Raw genomic sequence first — 22,569 nt, 5'->3', positions numbered from 1 at the left:
GGGCCGAAGCCACCCCAGCTGGGCTTCCTCTCTGGTCACAGTTGTCTGAACTTTGCTAGGCCGGCCACAGATAAGAATTGCTCTTCCACACTCTACTCCAAGGTTCTGAGCTTGGTGGCAGCAGACTGAGTCTGTTCTCTGCTGTCTTCAGGAGAAAAGGGTCACCTCCATGCAGAGATAAGGCATCAGAGGAGACCTTGGGGGAGAAATAATAATAGTCCATCGTGTATGAAGGCTAAAATGCCTGCCAAAATAAATCTGATTCTCCTTTTCTGCCACCTTATCCTCAGTTAAACAAGGATGTAGCAGGAAGCACAAGGTGCTGTGCCTTGAGCTAAGTGCCCGGGGTACAAAGAAAGGCAAAAAACAGTGCCTTCCCTCAAAGAGCTCACAGGCTAATAGGGGAGACAAACACATAAAGAAACAGGTATGTACAGAATGGAAAGAAGGCTCCGGGCGAGGAGGCAGGAATGGCCTACAGAATGCGCCACTGGAAGGAGGAAGAGGGTACCAAGAGGTGGAGCACAGGAGAACGAGCAGTCTAAGCAGAGAGGATGTCAGCAGAGGGCCCACGGAGCAGAACGCTGCTGATCAAGTGCACAGAACAGAGAGGGAGGAGAGTATAAGGGGACTGGAAAGGGCATGAGGGGCCAGATCAGGCCAAAGAATCTCCTGTTTATTCCTGGGAGTAATAGGGAGTCAATGGGCCTTATTGAGCAGAAGAGTCACGTGGCCAGACCCACAGCTTGAGCAAAATCACTTTGGCAGCTACAGGGAGAAGGGGCTGGAAAGAGAAGAGGCACCAATCAGAACTCTGGCTTTTTGACTTTATGTCAGCACAATGCCTGACACATAGTAGGGGGTCTAATAAATGCTCTCTCTACCTAGCTTTCTCTTTCTTACTCTGTCTGTCTGGAGATTTGGGACAAGACCCTCAGCATCTCTGGGATTCAGTTTCTTCATCTGTGAAATGGGGATGATCCGTGAACCCACCTGCCCGGGCTGCTGTGAGGATGAGAGAATGTCCCTAAGACACTCTGCAGACCACAGAAGTGAGACATTTTATAAATGGCAGCTGTTGCTATGACCTCACTCCTCACTCTGCAGCTGGGCTCGGGCCAGAATCTCTTCGAGGGTTCCCCCGTCCTTGCCTGGTGCCCGTCCCCATCCGTCCTGTGTGCCACTGCCATTTGTCAGGACTGTTGTACAAGATCTCAGACTCCTTTTCAGCACAGGATCAGACTACGTGGCTTAAGGATTCCCTTTCAACTTTGATTCTAAACCAACCAAACAAAAAAACCAGTGCTAGAATTACCCCCCCACAAATACCCCCACCGGGGAATCACTTGGTTTAATAATTCTCTAATACACTTACCTTGTGACATCGCAGAGTACAGTGACTGACTGAGGGGTGGTAAACTCTTTGATGGCAAAGCTCAGTAACATATCTCCTACAACACCTAGCCCCGTGCCATATACTTTATAAATATCTGTCGAATGAATGAGTGAATTGAATTATCACCCATCAATCATTCTCCCAATTAATTGAGGATTTAGTGTATGTCTAGTACTGTGTCAATAACAATGGAGGATTTCCAGTAACGTGTTTTGTATCTTAAGGAGTAAGGAAAATATCAGTAAATGGAAATTTTAAAAAGAAACTGATTTTCTGGATTTTGACTTATTACATGATATAGGTGAGTCGTCTTCAGAATGCCCCCAAAACTCCTTATGGGGTTTCCAGAATTGCACTTAGAGCCTAAGACCACTCTGTTCTTATTTCTGATCCCACAGGTGAACTCAGTTCTATTGACTTTGCTTTCAGAAGAGGCCAAGCTGTAGCACCCACCTCCGTGTCACTGAACTTATGGGGTTCCAGGCATGGGTTCCACTTCCCAGACTGGAGAGGCGGAACAAAGTCCAGAAATGAATAAATGGAATCTCTGGTGAAGTTGAATCCATGAATCCCATCTTCTGGAAAGACAATAATCTGCACCCCCTGCCAAGCAGAATGTCAAGACACAGTCTGGGGTTAGAGAAAAGGCCCGAATTATACTTTTAATTGTCATATGAGGAACAAAGCATTTACATTCCAGTGTGTACAAGCCAGTAATGTTTAGGAATGGCACCCCCCTAGCTGGGGATTGCAGAGTTCTCTTACGAACACAGATGGCACAAGTCCCTGGTTAAGAAGGCTGGGGACTCACGGTGGTGCCTCTGCTGAAAGAGATCTGGAGAACGGTGGCAACCTTCAAATATCAGTGTCTCCTTCTGATGTTTATTTAAAGGATTCCATAGTCATTTAATCAATAATCAACTCTTGATTATTGGTACCAACATGGGGTCAAGGCAGAGAGGGGGACAAAGTGAAGAATAATCTTTCACGGCAGATAAATCAGAAGGCATTTCAGTTTGAAGTGGATTGTAATTTTTTTTTGTCTTTTTGGAGGGGGGAAGGCAGGGCAACTGGGGTTAAGTGACTTGCCCAAGGTCAGATTGCTATTTTTTTATGGCAATATTACTCACCAAATTATGTTTTGCTCAGGTTAATATTAAAATGAGCTTGCATTTTCTAAGCATTGAGTGAGAAATTGAATAGGGAACCAAGTCAAGTTAACAAGCAGTTATTAAACACCTACTAACTACTAAGCTCTTGGAAAACAAATAGAGACAAAAATCAGCCCCTGTTCACAAGGAGCTCAGGACCCTGTTAGAAGCAAGGATTCAACATTAGCCAGGTATAACCAAGTGTCTCCTTTGCAAAGAAGAATTCCCATGCAGAGGAGCCAAGCTCTGGCAGCCAGCCCTGAAGATGCTCCCTCCCGAGAATCATTTTAATCCCTTTGTTTTTTGGCCTCAGGGTAAAGATATAAATAGATGGTCCAATGGAGTGAATAACAAAGGCTGACATTTTACAGGAAGCTTCAAGGTTTTGCAAAGTGCTTTTTAAAAAACATGATCTCAGCTGCTTCTCACAGCAACCCTTTGGGGGTAAGTATGGTTATTGTCATTTTGCAGTGAGGAAGCTTCAGTGACTCTCCTGTGATCATACAAATACCAAGGACATGAGGTTCAAACCCAGGCCCTGAACCCTTTCCACTAAACTACTGTCCCTCCATGAACATCCTTCTTGATTCCTTGGATTCAGCCAGACTGCTGTATAGTCCCGGGGTTATTACTTACACCGCTTCTGGAGTACTGGAGAAGGTCCCCTCAATACTCTGGCTTGTGAGGCTGTCCTGGGAAGAAAAACTACCCCTGGGCCTGCCACTGTCTGTTCCTCTTCAACTCCTGGCTATCAGATGTAGCTAACTTCACCTCGAGGGCTCTCAATCAATCAACTGTTAGGTTTGCAAAATTCATAACTAGATTTAAAGCCTTTCATTTTTCTTTAAATATGTTTCCTTACAAGACTTATCCTTGTAGTAACATTGGACAAACAAAACAAAACAATTTCCTTTTCTGTGCCCCAAGTAAGTAGATTTTTTTTGTTACCCACCCTCCTGGGAAATGAGCCATGAGCAAAGCCAGCCCAGATTGTCCCTTTTGTAAATCTGAGCTCAGGGTCGCCTCAATTAGTTTGTCCTATGAACTGCCTGAGGACTGAGATTATTCATTTTCTTTTAAATATGGTGCCCAGAATCTTGTGTGTAATCATCTGAAGGCAACAAACTGGCTGTGAATTACCTTTCAACTTAATTGTTGAATGCCTCAAGAAAAATGAAGAAGATGTGAATAATTTGGCTAATTTGATTAAAAGGTTGGATTGGTTCATCTGTTGAAGAGGCAGTGTGACCTGGCTGATGGAGATGGAGTCAGGACACATCACCAAGCGACCCCAGCCTCAGGTCCCTGGGCTATACACGGAAGGTGCTGTCCAATCTCCGACTGGACCAAGGCCAGTCATTATCAATCCCAGGGTCCTCCTACAAGAGCAGCCGCATCTCCGCAGCTACAACGGGACAAATGTTTTCTCACCTCCTTGGCTGCCGCCACTACTTGCACCTCATACAAATCTAGGTTCTGACTCATTAGTCTCAATGCTGACTCTCGATCCGTAAGGGCCGTAGAGTCGGGACTGAGTATTGACCGATGCTCATATATAGCAGCAATGAAATGTCCTTCAGGATGGCCTTCTGAGGAGATAACTGGATAGCACAAGAGGAGAAGACCGAGTCTATAGCTGGCTCCAAGCATCATGTGGACAATAAATCTGGAACATGACAGACAAGGGAAAAACTGCTGAATGAAGAATCATGCCAGGAATTTAACATTTGCAGCTGTGATTTATTAATCCTGACAATTAAATCCAGACACCCAGCTAAACTAGGCCTGAAAGGGTTTGTTTCATGTCCCTAATAAAAGGGCATGTGTTTCTTCTTAAACACGTCCCAATCAAAGTTTCAAATGGCACACCACACTCATTCTCAGCCATTTCCAAAAGAGGCCCGATGTTGGCAACAGTTTTCTTACTCAATTTTCAACAAAACCTCACTGTTATTATTCACTCCTCTCACTCCATATTCAACTCTTAATTAATAACATTGATTATAATTGACATGATTCAGTTTCTATTATGGCTCATCCATCTTCACTGGCCAAAATCTATAAAATGACCAGAGTTACAAAAACCATAACTATAAATAGAAATGAATTGCAGATTTCCCCCTTATTTCTCTTAATAAGTAATGACTTTAAAAGCTAAATCTCATTTCCTTTAGTATGTAGATTTTTTAAATACAGTACTGAAAAAAAAATGCTGACTAGCTCAAGATGAGGGTTGTTGCTGTCATTTATAAGCAGGCCAAAAAAAAAGCTTCCCATGAAAACATTGCTTTTCCTCCCTGCCTTTAAGAATGATCAAATTTTAATTCACTATATTTTACCCCAAGAGGCAAGTAGCGTTGTAGACAATGGGTTGGTTTTAGCATCAGGAATCAATTAATCAACAAGCAGTTATTAACTGCCTGCTATGGGCCAGGAACCATGTTGGACACTGGTAATAAGAAGATGTGAGAGTTCCAGACCTCCAGGAATTATACTGTCTCAGGTAAGATCACACATACCTGTGGGGGAAATGGGTGGAGGGTGATTCGGCTGGGAGGAGCGGCAGGGACATCAGAAAGGTCTCCGGTAGAAGGTGAAGTTTGCACAAGGATTGAAGGTCCGTCTGATAAGGCCACAGACAGAGAGAGGAGAGCCCCAGGGAACAGTCTGGAAAGGTAGATGGCCATGATAGGCGGGGGCATTAAAGGCCAAAGGGAGAGTTTGCTGATAAAGAAGGGACATGATCAGCTGTACTCTGGGGCTGTCACTTGTCAGCTGTGTGAAGGGTGAAGCGGAAAGATTGAAGGCAGGGAGGCCAATGTGGAGACTTTCTCAATGGGGAGGGAAGGGAAAAAGCACCATAGAAAAACACCATACAGCACCTACTGTTTTTTACAAATATTATCTCATTTGATCTGCATGATAACCCTGTGAGGTCAGTGGTCAGCTCCATTCAGCAGCGTGTCTGAGCCAAGGCAATGGCTGGAATGATCCAGGGTTGGGTTTTTGGCAAGGCTTCAAAGGTGAAAGGAGGCAACAGGATTCCAGTGGTGAACTGACTGATTAATTAAAGAGTAGAGCCTGGGAAAGGAGGAAAGTGAAGCCAAAGCAGGGGTGAGGGTCTCTGAGAAGCCCGAGTGGTGCAGAATACACTGAAAAAGAAGCTTTAGAAGAAGGCAGGCAGGCCCCTGTGGACCTCCAGGCTGACCAGCTACATCAGGCCTCAGTGGGCCAGGCAGTTCTCTACAACTGTTACTGAAAGGTTGCTGGTCTGAACCAGTGGAGGGAGTTTCCACACCTGAAGTTCCTGACCCAAAAGGAATCAGCAGTCTAGTCACCATTCACATTTGCCTCAACATCCCTACAAGTTCTCTGGTCACTCCTCTGCTTGTAGCCTGGCTGGATAAGAAGCCCTTTGAAATGTTTAGATTGGACAGTCATGTGATATAGTAGATGACAATTCAGTCTCAGAGATGGGAAAGCCTGGATTCAAGGTCGGGCAAGTCACGGAACCTATCAGGGTTCTAGACTACTCTCTGATCAGTTTTGGAGAAGGTACCAAAGGGAATTACTCTGCCTTATACTTAGCTTATTTTCATTATAAAACCAAACTCCACTGGGACAAATTTCTTTTTTTTTCTTAGCAAAGGTCTCAGAAAATAAACAAGTCTAATGATTTATAGTATTAAAATCTGTACCAAGGACTCATGTTCAGAATTCAGCATTTCTCAGAATGACATCCTTCTCTCCTCATCTGTCTGTGGCATTTCTGGCCATGTAATAAATATAACATCCAGAATGTTCATTCCCAAGATTGGTTGGCATCCTACTTGGGGATTTTGGGAACAACACTGAGGGAATGAACAAGGAGTCTTTCAGTGACCGATCACAAGTTCTAGGAGGAAACAAAGTAGAATTGATAAGCTTTCTTTTATCTGAATTAAGCTAGAGGACAAACCCAGAATGCTAAAAGACATCTTTTACACATTTTTTTCTATTACAATAATTCTACCTCCATGACTGATTATAATAAAGGGCATCTTTTAAGAAACATTCATAATACTCAGTGAAGCAAGGCAAAGGATCTTATTTTTAGAGCTGAGAAAACTGAGGTTTTGGGCAGAAGCAGTTAAATGGCTTCCCAGAAGGCTGAGGTGAAGCCAGAAACCCCTCCAGGCTCTCAGAATGGGTTTTGCAATACTGCCTTTTTCTACAGTAGAAGATTATATGTAATACCTTTGTATATTGTTTGTTTTGATCACAAGGGTCATTTGCAATTTGGCAAGAGGAGGCAGCTGAACCAGCAAGTATAATGGGTGAGGGCAACTCAGGCTGCTGACAGTCTAGGTTTGGTGTTGGAACAAAATACGACATTTGAAGGTCATTTAATAGTTAGCAAAAGGAGGCTCACTCAGCCACAGCAGAGGAAGGATATTCAACAAGGTTTGGGTAGATGAAGGGAAGAATCTTACCTTACCACCACATGGAAGTCAGATCAGCCTACAAGGGTGTGGAGACTCACTGGGCTGGAGAACAAACTTGAAGGGCTTAGATTCCACCTCGGTGGGTCTTTTATGCTCTTGGGCAATCAGGAAGTCTATGAAGGCTCCCCAGGAACCTTGACCCCCGGCCAATCACATCTCAGAGGCAGCTTTGTCACTTTTAAGTAAAAAAGCTAGTCTAACTCGGTAGTAAAGGAAGGAAAGAGGAAATTTTTTAGACAAGGGATGAGGATCCTATCACACTAAGAAATCACAATCTTTTTATTTTTGACTGAGCGCAAATCATGGATGGTTTTTTTTTTCTTTATCAAAAAGGTTCTGGAGAGTGGCTGTTAATCATTTACATACGTTGGAATGGCTCCCCTCTACAAAGAAAAGTGAGAGCTATCTTATACCACCACAGTCGAAAGTTGTTAAGTCCATAGAGGGTGAACCCTTTCATTTGCCTTTGAATCCCCAAGCCTCACAGTGCCTTGCACACAGCAGATGTGTCTTCAATGTATGTGGAACTGAACTGAATTAAGGAGTATTGAGCATTAATGCCAGAAGGGATACAATCATAATGAGGAAAGAGAAAATGAATACAGGTGCATCTTTGGGCTTGAAGAAAACAGCAGAAATATGAGTTTGGGATAAGGTCGACTTTCTCCCTGTTGTCCCATGCAATGTGTTAATATTATAAAGCACATCGCGGTGGCTAGGTGCCGAAGTGAATAAAGCATGGGCCCTGAGTCAGGAGGACCTGAGTTCGGTTCCGGCCTCAGACCCTTAACACCCACACACACAAAAAAAAAAACTAACCGTGTAACCTTGGGCAAATTACTTAACCCCAATTGCCCTCCAAAAGGCAAAAAATAAATAAATAAAGCACATCAAGAATGGCAGGTGTTATGGGCAAAGGTCAAGATTTAAAGCTGCCAGCTTGGAGAAGTCAAAGGTGTTAACTGAAGTGGGCTGCTAGGTACTATCAGAGTGACAATCAACAGCCCAGAGGAATCTGGGAGTCCCAAGAGAGAGGTGTCAAGCTATGAAAGTGAGAGACGGCTCCTGTGCCCCACCTGGGAGACTAGTGAATCATCCTTCCTGTGAAGGTGTTAGCTACCAAAATGATGTCAAGAAGCTCGATAAGAGTTGGTGCATTTCCCAAAGTGGAGCTCATTGTTTTCTTGGAAATCACACCTTTAAGCCAGAGAAGACTAATTTATACATTTCTACTTCATAATGAAAAGCACTCACTTGGCACTAATCACTATAACAAAGCTACTTGTTCTCTATATGGAATCTGAATCAATGTCCAGAGAGGGAAAATGGATGTTTTTCTCTTTACTTTGCAAATAATTAATCTTGACTAGGCAGCATAAACCATCTTCCTTCCTCCTCATTTGCGCTGTCATTCTTTGCCGTAAGTATCTTATGCAATAAAATGTAAAGACAGACATACACATTTTGGAAATTTATAAATAGCCCAGTTATCTTTTTTTTCCTGATCTTATTTTAAGTGAAGGATCCCGCCAGCCTGAACCTGTCTCTATCTTTCCTTTGTTCCCAAGAATAAGAAAGAAGGGTGACAAATACAGCAGAGGAAATGTCAAACCAAGTAGCTCAAGTCTTAGGGAATTTGCAGTGTTACCAAGAACTTGGGTTATATTTTTTATGCATATCTGAAAGAAAAATAAGGGTTTTTTAAAAATAAAATCAAAAATATTTTTATATCCAAGTAATACCATTGAGACTAATGAATTTTATTTCTTTCACTATGAAAATATGGAAGATAATGTATGGTTTTGCCTGTGTCTAGTAACCAACATTTAGAAAGAAGTAAAAGGAAAATAGATTTTCTTTTTTATTTATATAAAATATACCATTATTTATTGATTGTTTTCTAGTTCTTCAGAATGTCAGATCAAATGCCAGTTGTAACAGGCTACAGGATTTATCGGGTGCCGCTCCTGATGCTTCCCACTAGTTCTCCAGGTTTTCACCTTTCAATAGGATAGCTTCCATGAAAGCCTATACATCAGCAAGGGCCCTGAGGGCTCAATTCCATCCAGCAGAGCATATACATTCTGAATGGCAAATGGCCGCACCAAAACTGGGGACCTCAGAAAGCATAAAGGGATCCATTAGCTGCTAAAATCACGTTACCACGTTAATAATATATATGTATATGTATACATACATACGCACATTATAGACATTCATAAGCTTTGTACTCATTTTAAAAAATCCAATTATCAGTCTCAAAACAGGGAATGATAAATAATGCCAGGTTTTCCCTTTTCTTTCTTTGATAATAGCAATATTTCCAGTTCAACATTAACTATTAGAGCTGATGCCTGAGTTCACTCTAATTGATTTAAGGAACTTAGAACTAAAACTGAAGTAAAAGAATTGATGCTGAGGGTCAGGATTAAATAGAAAATGCTCTCTTTGGCATTCAGCATCCTTCCTATCCTAGCCCCCTCCCTGCCTCTCTGCTCTACTCACACCTTACTCCCCGGCATGACATGTCCTTGGATACAGAGATCCAACTGCCTTCTGGCAGTTTCAGGTAGACACTCCTCCCCTTGCCTCCAGGCATTTTCTCTGGCCACCTCCCAAGCCTGAAATGTTCCTCCTCCTCCTCCTTCTTGTCTCTACCTACAGACCCCCTTCAAAGTCCCAGTTAAAATCCCTTCCTCTACTGGAAGCCTTTCCTAACCTCTCTTAATTCCAGTGTGCCCCTCGGTTAATTATCTCTTATTTATCTTGTTTGCTTCTTATCTCCCCCATTAGACAGTGAGCTCCTTGAGAACAGGGATTGTCTTTTGCCTCTTTTTGCATCCCCAGTGCTTAGCACAAGGCCTGGCACATAGTAGGTGCTTAATAAATGTTTATTGACAATGACTACCAATTATTCATATATAATTAAGGCCAAAAATACTTCCACAGGAAACACTTGGGTAACCCTTCTTTCCTTGCTATATCCTAAAAGACTACCAGAGTTCTCATTTCATGAACCTTTCACGCTAAGGACACCCCTCCTATGGTCTTCCCTCTTCATTTGGTCACTGGTACTTGGAAAACTCCAGCCAAGTTCAAGCTCTTTATTGCCACCCTATGGAGAAGTTTTAGTATTGCATATTTAGATGACAACATTTTCAGTAAGATACAGATTACAGAGGGATCCCTAAGCAATTATCGAGGCAGGGTTTTTTTCTCACACTCCTCCTCTGTATTGCCATCACCCTAATTATATCCTGAAAATCCAGGGAGCATTTTCCAAAATGGACTAACCTAAGTGATCTCTTTCTTACTTTCCCCTACACATCTACCTGTTTAATTTACATCCTATATCCTGAAGGTGTGAATTTGATCCTTGTGAAACAGGAGAAGGTTTGAGATGCTTATACTGTCTATGGAAGCCAGTGGACAGCCTGGGAGTCCAGAGGATCACCAGATACCAAATGTGCCACACTGCAGATGGGAATGTGGTAGAATTACATCCAGGACACAAAGAAAGATGAAAAAGAAATTGGTCTTTGCCTCAAAGAGCTATTGTCTGCTGGGAGAGAAGCCTAAGTAAAGGGTGACAGTTGGGCATGCGAGAGTCCAACATTTTGATGCCCCCTACCTCAGGGAGAGGGTACTCACAGGGATCCACCAAGATTCCTCAGTTTCTCTAAGATGTCAATCTATAAATATATAAATCAATTGGGGCGGCCAGGTAGCACAGTAAGAGCACTGGCCCCAGAGTTGGGATGACCTGGGGATCAAATCCAAGCTCAGACACTTAGCACCCACCCAGAAATAACTGGTCGTGTAACCTTGAGCAAGTTACTTAACCCTGATTGCTTAAAAAATAATATAAATCAATGAATATTTAATCTGTGCTAATTATATGCCAGGTACTGGGAATAAAAAGTACAATGAATGAAACAATTCCCACTGGCAAGAAGAACATCTGTAAATACAAAATGGACAAATACAAGGTGGTTGGGGAGGGAGGGCGAATTTTTCTTTGGGGAATCGGGAAAGGTTTCATTTAGAAGAGATGTTTGAGCTGCACCTTGAGGGGAGTGGCTCTATGAGATGGGAGTGAGGAGGGAGGTGAGGAGGGAAAGCATTCCTGCCACATGGGACAGGGAGATGGGAAGGAGCATTGACACCTTCCACAAAAAGGACGTTTTGAAGAATGGGTGAGTTTGTGGGGAAAGATGAGGTTGAAATGTCTACAGCATTCAGTTTGAAATGTCCAGCAGACAATTGGTGATGTAGAACTAAATTCAGGGAAGAGCCTGGGGCCAGAAATAGAGATCTGAGAAGAGCTAAGGTAGGAAGGGAAAGAGGCAGAGACAGACAGAGCCTTGGAGCACACCCAGAGTTAGGAGATGTGTTGGTCCACCTGCCAAGTGAAGCAGAAGTCTGGTTAAAGACTCAGCAAAGGAACATGTCTGAGGAGAGCCAGGAGAGAGTAGAGTCACAAAATCCCAAAGAGGAGGGCCAATCCAGGAGGAAGGGATGGTCAAGAGCATTGAACACAGCAGGCAGGTTGAGGAGGGTGAAGACTGGGGACACACTCATCAGATTGGAAGGTCAGAAGCCATACTGCAAAGGGTTAAGAAGTGAGCTGAGTAGAAGCAGCAGGTCTAGACAGCTTTTGCTAGGAGTTTGGCTGAGAAAGGATGAGAGCTTGATGAGGTAGGAGGCTCTAATGAAGGGTTTTTTTTTCTCTTGGGCATGGTTAAAGTCAAAAAGGAAGACACCAGTAGTTAGGGAACAACAAATTTTCCCTCTACCCTTTGTGCCGCCCCTTTGAGTACTGGTGCTGGGGTTGTCTGTGTCTCCCAAGCAAATCCGAAGGCTTAAGTCTGTATCCCCCAAGGACTTTAATCAGAATGGAAGCAATCATTCAGAACAAATCAGTATTCTATGGCCTACACAAGTACACAAAGAGAGAAAGAAGGGGGGGGCCCGAGAAAACAAAATCCAGATTGCTTGGAAGGTTAAGTGTGTGAAGGGAAGTCATCCAGAATGAGAACAGAAAGGTCAACTGAGGCTTGGTTGCAAAGTATGCCACTGAGAAGTCTGTGTTTTATCCTAAAAGCAAATAGAAGTCATGGAAAGTTGTCGAGCTGAGCAATGAGCTGGTCAGATTTATGCAGAAAGAAGATTATTGTGGCAGCTGTGTGAAGGATGAATTAGAGAAAGAAAAGCCTAAACACAAAGAGGTCAAGTATGAGACCAGTAGTAGTAGCGGCAGTAGCTGGAAGGGGGGAAGCAATGGTAGCAGTAGCAGCAGGAGTAGTAACAGCAATAGCAGCAATAAGTAGTAGTAATAATAGTAGCAGCAGCAATAGTAGCAGGAGTAACTAACAGTAGTAATAGTAGCAGTAGCAGCAGAAGTAGTAGTAGTAATAGTAGTAGTAGCAGCAGCAGCAATAGTAGTAATAATAGTAGTAGTGATGGGGTACCTGGGGTTTAAATCAATTTGTAAAACCAATTTGTAAAACCAGTTTGTACAATTGTAACTTCAATTTGTATTGTAAAATTGTAATCTGTAAAATCCCTTTCCCAGCCTCAAACTCTGCCCCTTCCCCCTATGCGCACTTACACTCGGCCTAGGCAACACCTTGTGACTCCTTTGTTCTTTCTGAATCTCTTCATGTCTCCTCCTGTCTGGCCCAAATATCATCTAAACTATCTATGTGCTAAAGTCATAAGTTCCTCTCGGTCAGCTCTAACCTTTATCCATGCACTGAGGTCCCTTCTGTCTGGTCAGCCCTGACAATGGCAGCCCTACCTTTTAAAAGTAAAAGCCTGTACCCCTCTCACTTGCAGGTCCCCTAAGGACTCATGCCCGCTTCTATGAAGTGTAAAAATAAACTTCTACAACTCTCACTCCAATTAAGCCTGAGACCTTGAATTCTTTCCAGACACTACTGCAGGTTTTCTGGTTTTAGATAAGATCCGAGTTCCTGCTGAACCTATTGGGAGCTATCCCTCATCATTTTGGCGAGCCAGCCAGGATAAGTCTGTGGTCTCAAGCTTTCTTGGAGTTCTGGTAAACTCCCTTTACCCCTTCCCTCTCGGCTTGTACGTCGGGTTCATTCAAGCACCTAGGAAGGCTTGATTGGAAGATTCCGGTCTGGGACAGGAATCCGGTCTATTTTTTAATAGACCTGGGACACATCCCACATGGATGGGGGACACCCTGTCCAGGGACAAATGTCTCCGTGTGTAAAAAAATATACATATATGTTTTTTTAGGCAAGGCTTTTTCTCGTGCGATGTCACGGAAAAGCAATGACTACAAGTGACTTTTGGCAGCTAGGTGGTGTACTAGCTGTGTGACCCTGGGCAGGTCCCAATTGTCCTGCTTTCCCCCCTCCAAAAAGCTAATGGGTCAGTCTCACTCCATATCCCAGGTACAGCCATGGGCTCTGCTCAGCCTTGGGCTTCCCCAGCTCAAGTACCTACAGAGCACTTCTGCGTGCTGGGGCCCCACAGGCCAGTGTTCCACGCTGAGCTTGTGCTCCTGGGCCATAGAGGCAGGACTCACCTCTGGAATATCTTTTGTACAACTGAAAAACACTCGGTCTTCAAGACCTCAAGTAGAAAGGATGGGCCAACTTCCCCCTACACTTGGGGGTCTGTGCCTAGGCTACATCAAAGCAATCTTACCTGGCCCCAATTGGCATCTATTTGAGGGCCAAGAAAATGTGATTTGTGCCAAGGGTTTCAGAAATCCTCTGTGAGCTTTTGAACCTTCCTGTCAGCTTCTCTCCTTCTCTCCCTCTCCAGCCTGCATTCGGCAGCAGGGGAAAGGAGGAGGAGGGAAAGAGATATCAGCATTTCAAAGGAATGTCCCTGCAGTCCAGCTGCAGTTTAAAGCTTAGCTATCTCTCTCTCTCTCCTCTCTCTCTTTCTGTGAAAGACTGTGTGTGAGTAATCTGACATCTCTAAGCTTTAAACTGCAGCTGGACTGCAGGGACATTCCTTTGAAATGCTGATATCTCTTTCCCTCCTCCTCCTTTCCCCTGCTGCCGAATGCAGGCTGGAGAGGGAGAGAAGGAGAGCAAAATACTATCTTGTTTGTGAACAGAAGTTTTAAGATATTTAAAAGTTTGAAAATCTTCTCTTCATTCCACCCTGGCCAAGTGGACTGAGGAGAAGGCGATAAGAAAGGGAGGGAATCTTCTCCCTCAGAACAAAGAGGCAGGCAGACTAACATTTAACTATTTCCTGCCTCACCTGAAAGAGGAAAGTTTTGTGTAACAGAATGCAACTTAAAGGCAACTGAAAGCATTCTGGTCATTTTTTAAAAGTGTCACTCCTAATTTGATGCTAAAGAAAAGTCAGAATTCATTTTACCATTTGGCATTTAGGCAAATTGGAATATTTTCTAAAATTTGATATGAAAGGTGAGGTTTTTGGGTTCTCTAGAACTGGGATAAGGGAGTAGGCGCCAGTCCCCCTCCCCTTGCTGGAGAAGTCAAAGCTATCACTTGAGTGGACACATAAAATTTATTGGAGTAAAAGTTAGAACAGCTAAAAATATTTGAGGGGGAGGCATAGCAGCTATATCGAGGGCCCCACTGGCAACAGCCCTGGGCCCCTGGGGCATGCAGATGACCCTCTCTCCTTTCAAACCCCTGGGTCCACAACCAAGCTCTGCAACTGTGGGGAGAGGAGAAAAGCCTCTGCACTTGGTAAGCCAAATTTTCTATCAATAATTTTGGTATGTGATGAATTGGAAATGCAATTAATGTCATAATGTCATTGTTTTATTATGGTATCTCTAAATTGTAAAATCCTCTTATACTGTAAAAATTGAGTGACAAAAAGCAGTTTTCAATCTGAATTTTGTTGAAACTAAAAGATGGAGAAAAAGTTGTGTAAAACTAGCTATGTTACTTTATCAGTTCTGCTAACCTTATGTTAAAATGTTTATTTCATGTGAATTGGATTTTTTATGTTATAATATCTGATGGTTTAAAGCTCTTACATTTGAGATACAAACAAGTAGTAATAATACTGCTGATATTTGGGAAAATCTTAAGCTTAGTATTGTAATTTGGGAAAATCTTAAGTTTCCAAGTCTGTCTTTGTTTAAAAAGGAAGTTTCAGTCAAGATTGTTTAAAATTGTAAGACTGTTAACTAAGTTATTGGGCTACTGTTTTAATGCTAAAACCTAAAACTTTGACAACTTTATTCTGACTAGTTCTGCCCATTCAGAATAGTCCTCCTGCTTGTATGAGAATTGGCTAAACAAGGGCATCATTCCAAATCCCCTGGAAACTATCTCTGTTAAGCAAGGTCATTGCAAAAAGAACTGTTTTATTTCAGTCATGTAGTTTTTTCAAATGAAGCTAACTTGCTAAGAAGTTGCAAGGATTAAAAAGGATTTCTATAAATTGGCTTACCTGATAAATCTTTATTGCTTATTACAGCTCCATGAAAATAGAAATAATTATAACTGGCTCTAAGCTGTGATTGTTGAGGCTTGTTGTTTAAGGTAAAAGGCATTTGGGACCATAACTAAATTTTATTTTGAGTTTGAATTTGGGTATAGTTATCTGCATTAAATCAGTATCTGAGAGAAAATGCCACAAGCTACTCAGAGCCTGTACTGTGGACAGGTTGAAGTCTGCATTTGGTAAAGGCTGGAGGGACAATCTTAGCCTCTGTCTGGGATGGGATCCCTCCTGGCTCAGTTTACCCATGGGGTTCCTTTGAAAAGGAATGTTCCCCACCTATTCCTGAGTCCAGCTTTGAGGTGGAATGGATGCTGCCTGGTTGGATATCTGTAACTAACCTGAATTTAAACAGAATCAAGGATGTTTTATCCTGTCATATTTGGAATGTCACAGGTCCCTGTTTTTTCCTTATATAGCAGGTTTCTATGATCAGAGCAAGGAGTCGGTAAAAAATGTGAGCTCTTTCGTGTTAGCTTACTGGAAAATCTAATATTATGTATGTCTACTATCTAGCTGTGAGGTTCAAGTCAGGAACCTCTTTTGTTAAAGGTAGTATAATCATGTTAGTAAAAGAATAAACACTGGGGGCAGCCAGGTAGCACAGTGAGTAAGAGCACTGGATCCAATGTTGAGATAACCTGGGGATCAAATCTGGGCTCAGACACTTAGCACCCACCCAGAAACACCTGGCTGTGTAACCTTGAGCAAGTTACTTAACCCCAATTGCTTAGGGGCGGCCAGGTGGCACAGCGAGTAAGAGCACCAGCTCCAGTGTCGGGATGACCTGGGGATCAAATCCGGGCTCAGATACTTAGCACCACACCCAGAAATAACTGGCCATGTAACCTTGAGCAAGTTACTTAACCCCTATTGCTTAAAAAAAAAATAACACTTATGAAGTATCTTGTCTATGGGAAAATATAAAGGACAGTGAAATAGTCTGAGTAATGGATTATACTAGCCCATACTCACCCCACTTCTGGTCAATTTTCTCTTACTCCTTTTTGGCCCTTGTTTGTTTAATCTTTTTGCTAGATTTGTGTCTTTTAGGCTCAGCACCTTTCACTTGCAGGTGATTCCTCTGCCGGGAACATTGTCATGCAATCTAACTGGCCCATGGAGCCTCCATGTTCAAGGCCTACAACGAACGGGCCCCATTTGTGCTCCCCAAGGATATTCCTTTCTTTGTGGGATGGGTGGGTTAGAGGGTGTGAATTCTGGGGACGAGGTATGTGCTCCCTGGGATTTCTCACACCCCCCTCTGACTATAACATCTCTAAGCCCAGTACTTCTCCTTTAAAACGAGTTAAATGGGGTTTTGGGGACAATGTTCTTCAATCATAGCCTTAGATTATCTGCTGGCCTCTTGTGGGGGTATTTGTGCCCTAGCTAACACCTTCTGCTGCATGTATATCAATAATTCTTGACAGGTAGAACTCTGCACCAAAAATATACTGGAAAAGGCCAATTGGATGGAAGAAATTCATGAAGCCCTTAGTGCACCAGGCTCCTCCTCTTCCTCATGGTGGTCCTGGATTTTCCCAATATTGGCCCCTTTCCTGGTCCCACTCCTAATCATAGTCCTTGTCTGCTTAACCTCCTTGCTAAGTTTGTCTCTTCTAGGCTCAGTGCATTCCATTTGCAGACGACTGCACAGGCTGAGCAACAACCATTGCCCGAAGTCGCTACCCATCACCCCTTGGACCTGGCATTGGCCAAATTCCGGACATTGGCCACGGACCCCACCCCTTGAATGATGATACCCTGAGAGGCAGGGACAGCTCTACACCCCTCCCCAGAGGGAAGCAGCTCGGGAAGCTGAGACCATCATCCTGTGCCCCCAAATGAATTCGGGTGTCATCTGTTTAAGGGGGGAATGATGGGGTACCTGGGGTCTAAATCAATTTATGAAACCAATTTGAAAAACCAGTTTGTACAATTGTAACTTCAAGTTGTATTGTAAAATTGTAATCTGTAAAATCCCTTTCCCAGACTCAAACTCTGCCCCTTCCCCCATTCGAACTCAGCCTAGGCAACAACTTGTGACTCCTTTGTTCTTACTTAATCTCTTCATGTCTCCTCTGGTCGGGCCCAAATACTCCTTTGTTCTTGCCTCATGTCTCCTCCAGTCTGGCCCAAATCTCATCTAAACTATCTATGCACTAAAGTCACAAGTTCCTCTCAGTCAGCTCTAACCTTTATCTATGCACTGAGGTCCCTTCTGTCTGGTCAGCCCTGACAATGGCAGCCCTACCCTTTAAAAGTAAAAGCCTGTACCCCTCTCACCTGCAGGTCCCCTAAGGACTCATGCCCGCTTCTATGAAGCGTAACAATAAACTTCTACAACTCTCACTCCAGTTAAGCCTGAGACCTCGAATTCTTTCCAGATGCTATTGCAGGTTTTCTGGTCTTTGATAAGATCAGAGTTCCTGCTGAACCTATTGGGAGCTATCCCTCATCAGTAGCAGTAGTAACTAACAGTAGTAATAGTAGCAGCAGCAGCAGCAGTAATAGCTAACATTTATATAGCACCTACTACATGCCAGGCCCTCTGCTAAGTACTTTACAAAGACTGTCTCATCTGATTTGAGATTAGGACACTAACCCAAGGGAGTGGAGATAAAAGCCTGAAGGGAAGTGGTGTCAATGTGAATGGAGAGGAACAGGGGAGGGTTTTGAGAGTGGTTAGCGGCTCCTGTGACACACAGAACCCGGTGGTATTTCTGTATAAAGAAGCACAGGTTTAGGGGGGAGATAATGCAGCAGGTGTCCAACATGTAGAATTTGAGGTGATATTGGGACATACTGTAGAGAACTGTCCAGCAGGGAGCCCAAGATAGGAGAACAAAGTACAGGGGAGAGATATGGGTGACATTATCTCATGTTTCTTACTGTAGCCCGCCAGGGGGACGTAAACTTGCGGTCACACATCTGTCTGAGATGCAGCTGGGTGCTACAATGGATAGATGCTGGACCCTGAGTTTGAATCCTGCCTCAGTCACTGAATGCAGTGACTGCACAAATCACTTCCCATCTGTTTGCCTCACTTTTCATATCTGTAAAATGGGGATAACAATAGCACCTACCCCCAGAGATATTGAGAGGTTCAAAAGAAATAATAACTTAAAAGTACTTGGCATGGTGTCTGGCATACAGTAGGTGCCACATAAATCTTATTAAGTTATTATGATTGCTGTTATTATTAGGCAGCGATTGACCTCAGGTCTTCCTCACTCCAGGTTAAGGAGCCTGTCCACTACACCAGCGGCGTCAGCAGCCCACGAGGCCCCAGCGCTTCCAAACCAGGTTACAATGTAGCGGTTCCTTTCTGATTTTAACTTACTGATGTATTAACAAAAACAGGGCTACAGACACACTTGTGGTTTTCTAAGTCAATGCGCCACCCACTGGGATCCCTGTGTGCAGTTCACCAGCCCCTGTTTCTGTTTGAGATTAGTGCCATTGTCCTACACAACACAAATTTCACACCAAAAATTCATGCTTCCCTCATCCCTGAAATTTTCTTCAAACCTTTAAAGATCTTTTCCCATCACATGTATTAGATGTGACCATTAAAGTTCTTAACCTGCTATTCAGTAGTTTTCAATATTGGAATTAAGAGTGGGGTTAATAATCCTACTGGTTTTTAAAAAAAAGTCATGGAATGACAATTTGACATAATCTTGATTATCTAGCTCAACCAACTGGTTTTAGATGAGCTAAATTACATTTTAGAGAACGGACTTACCCAAGGTCACACAAAAAATAAACGGAAGAGCCCAAATAAAAACTGAGGTCTGTCTCATAGCACTCCAATGCCATGGGGGCCCAAGTCACCCTCAGTTTTTTAGGCCACTTGAGAGCTCTACTCTCCAAAGAGCAGAGAGGTGTAGACGCTCTCTGAAGAGGTGGAAGGATTTTGTTGCTAATATTCTTTGAATAGCTAAGAATTCCTAGTGCATCAGTCACCACCAAAATGGCAGGTCATGGTGATGCATCCAGAGGGGCCAAGCCTGGAGAGGCCTCTTGAGATGCACCAGGATCCACCCTACACCCAGCATTAATACAATAGTCCCAGCTTACCTAATGAGGAGCAAATTGGCCCAAGTGGGAACTGTAGAAGGCCCAAGGTCATGTGTCAATCTGAGTGGAAGGAGGCCCTAAAGGCACCACTGACCTAGAGCAATAAAATCTTTTAAAAAACTAAACCAAAGGCTGCGAGGGGGTGCCAGAGTGCACAGAGCACTGGGTCTGGAGTCAGACTCCTCTTCCTGAATTCAAATCCTGCTTCAGACACTTCCTAGCTGTGTGACCCTGAGCAAGTCAATTCACCCTGCCTGCCTCTGTTTCCTCATCTGTCAAATGAGCCAGAGAAGGAAATGGCAAGTCACTCCAGAATCTTTGCCAAGAAAATTCCAAAGGGGGTCATGAAGAATCAGATATGACTGAAAAATGAGTGAAAAACTAAACTGAAAAAAACAACAACAAAAAATCAACTAACTAAGGAGCATCTAGGTGGTCTGGTAGAGAGACACTGGATCTGAAATTAGGAAGACTTGAGCTCAAATCCAGCCTCAGACATTTACTAGCTGAGTGACCCTGGGCAAGTCACTTAACTCCTTTTTGCCTTAATCCACTAGAGAAGGAAATGGCAAAGAAAACCCCAAGGACAGTACTAACATGCTATGGACCACGGGCCACAAAAAGCTGGACACGACTGACGGTCTGAACAACAATAAACTAAACCGAAATGGTTTCTCCAATCCAGAAGGCATTTCAAGTTTCTCTGCACTCTTTCCAGAGAGAAAGCACAGAACTGAAATTCAAATAAATTCTCATCAAATATTCCCCAAACCTGACAAAGGAGAGCCTGCCCTACCTACCACGGTCTTTTTTTTTTTTGTTAACAAAATGCTTTATTAACTTCTAGTTTACATCATTCATTTCTGCAAAATTTTGAGTTACTAATTTTCTCCTCATTTTTTCCTCTACCCACTGCCCCAAAATAACGATCCCATTGGATATCCCCTCCTCCAATATGCTCTCTCCATATCTTCTCCCATACCCCCTTTCAACTTTTCCAGTAGGGCGTGGTGGATCTCTATTGCCCCAGTGCCTGTATATCTTATTTCCCAATTACATGTAAAATAGTATTAATAATAGTATATATACATTTTAAACATTTGATTTTAAAACTTTGAATTCCAGATTCTTTCCCCTCCTCCCTCATCACGCACCCTTACTGGGAAGATAAGCAATTCAACATAGGTTGTACATGTGTAGCTACGCAAAGCATTTCCATAGTGGATATAATGTGAAAGACTGACTATATTTCCCTCCATCCTATCCTACCCCCCACTTGTTCTATTTTCTACTTTGATCCTGTCCTTTCTCAAAAGTTGGTGCTTCCAACTTCCCTCCCCCCCAGCCTGCTGCCCTCCCCTCCATCATCCCCCTTCTCATCCCCTTCCTTCCTACTCTCCTGTAGGGTGAGATACCCTATTTAGTGTGCATGTCATTCCCTACCTACCACATTCTGATGAATGAACTGAATGAATACTGTAGTCTGAGAGGAAGAGACTTTCATAATTTAGAATGAAAAAAAAAATACCCTAGAACTTAGCCCCAAAAGTAGTGGTAAAGAAATGCTGGTAATATTCTCTGCAGAAACCTTAAAAATGATAGAATATTCCTTTAGACTTCTGCAATGATGGATATCACAATAACAAACAGTTATTAAGGGTTTACTTTGGTTCAGGGAGCATGCTAAGTGCTGGGGATATCCAGGAAAAAATCCAACACAGCCTTTGTCCATCTTCCATGATGTGAAATTAGTAAAACTCAGCTGTTCTTATCTCAGACTAACAAGAACTCTGGACAGTTCTGTGAATCATCAGTAGGATGCCTGACCAAGCAAGGGAACTTTGTACCAGGAGTGGAAAACCAGTTTTAGGTCAGAGGTTGTTGAAGCAAACTCAGCCCCGTTCTTCTCAAACTTGTTGATGGGTGATCTGACCCAAGCAGCCCAGAATCGTTTCCCTGGGGATGCCTGCTAAGCTGAAGTTAGGAAAGCCTCCATGCTTCCATCTCCACTGGAATTTCTGTTCAAGGTCACAATGACTAGTCATGACCTGTGTGGTCATGGGTCACAACCTCTCTGGGCATCCGTTTCCCCATCTGTGAAATGGGTGTTTCAAAAAAGCTTTTTGGTTCCTATTGGGCTTCTGTTGGACTGTGAAGGCCCTTCGGGGCCTGGTCCCTCCCAACCATCCTTCTGCCTCCCATCTCCCGACTCCAGGCACATCCTCTATCCCCAGAATTGCCACCCTCTTCACCTGAGACTCTTCCCTCCACAAGAGCCCATGGCCCAGACCCTGAGCGCTGCTGCCTTCCCTCTGCTGATGCTCTCCCATTTTGCAAATCTTCTCCCCCACCAGAATGGGAGCTCCCTGAGAGCTGGGACTGCCTTTTGCCTTTCTTTGAAACCCCAGTGCTGAGCATGCAGGAAGCACTTAATAAATTTGTTGATCTGACCATGGTTTTGCTATTAGAAGAGGTGTAAGTTTCCTCACAACTAAAACAGGCACTGTACCAACTCCAGGCCTGGAGTCAGGAAGACCCAAGTTCAAATGCAGACCAGACATTTCCTAGCTGTGTGACCCTGGACAAGTCACTTCACCCTGTTTGCCTCAGTTTCCTCAGCTGGAAAAGGAAATGGCAAACACTCCAGGATCTTTGCCAAGAAAATCGCAAATAGGGTCACAGAGTTGGGCATAATGGAAAAATGACTAAATAACAACAACGAAAGGGTGCTAATAAGGGCGCTGACCTCCCAGCACTGTCATGCAGATCCAATGGGATCCTGTTGTGGAAAGTGCTTTGTAAACTTAGGCGCTACATAAATGCTAGGGGCTGTGGTTATAACTGGGTGAAAAGTTTCTTCATAAATGAGCACAGCACCAGGTACCCAGTAAGCACAATATAAATGCTAGCTATTATCATCACCGTTATTATTATTATTATTATAACTGGGTAAACTATGGTGTCTTCACAAATTAGC

The 22,569-nt window shown here is 43.3% G+C and overlaps 1 protein-coding gene and 1 long non-coding RNA gene across 4 annotated transcripts in view; one reads left to right on the top strand and one right to left on the bottom strand.

Annotated features, from left to right (window-relative positions):
* Positions 1-22,569, bottom strand: part of BTD (biotinidase) — a 32,416-nt gene that overhangs the window by 9,118 nt on the left and 729 nt on the right. Inside the window, exons 1-3 of one of the 3 annotated variants that reach the window (XM_069088427.1) lie at positions 7,020-7,371; positions 3,979-4,213; positions 1,850-1,999 (exon numbers count right to left, since the gene is read on the bottom strand). In XM_069088427.1, the coding sequence (XP_068944528.1) occupies positions 1,850-1,999; positions 3,979-4,200 (372 nt within the window). In that variant the 5' untranslated portion in view covers positions 4,201-4,213; positions 7,020-7,371. Of the gene's footprint in view, positions 1-1,849; positions 2,000-3,978; positions 4,214-5,066; positions 5,389-7,019; positions 7,372-22,569 lie in introns of those variants that run through there. The other 2 variants (XM_069088425.1, XM_069088426.1) reach the window with 2 other exon arrangements.
* LOC138161657 (uncharacterized) lies at positions 13,994-17,866 on the top strand. The gene is made up of 2 exons (XR_011168416.1): positions 13,994-14,740; positions 17,133-17,866. It is a non-coding gene; the product is annotated as an uncharacterized lncRNA (long non-coding RNA).

Source organism: Petaurus breviceps, unplaced genomic scaffold (genome assembly GCF_028583685.1).
Source record: "Petaurus breviceps papuanus isolate PSGF00001 unplaced genomic scaffold, PetGlider_PUasm1.0 185, whole genome shotgun sequence".
NCBI classification, from domain to species: Eukaryota; Metazoa; Chordata; class Mammalia; order Diprotodontia; family Petauridae; genus Petaurus; species Petaurus breviceps.
The sequence above is the reverse complement of the archived record's forward strand: the minus strand, read 5'-3'. Positions and strand labels throughout refer to the sequence as shown.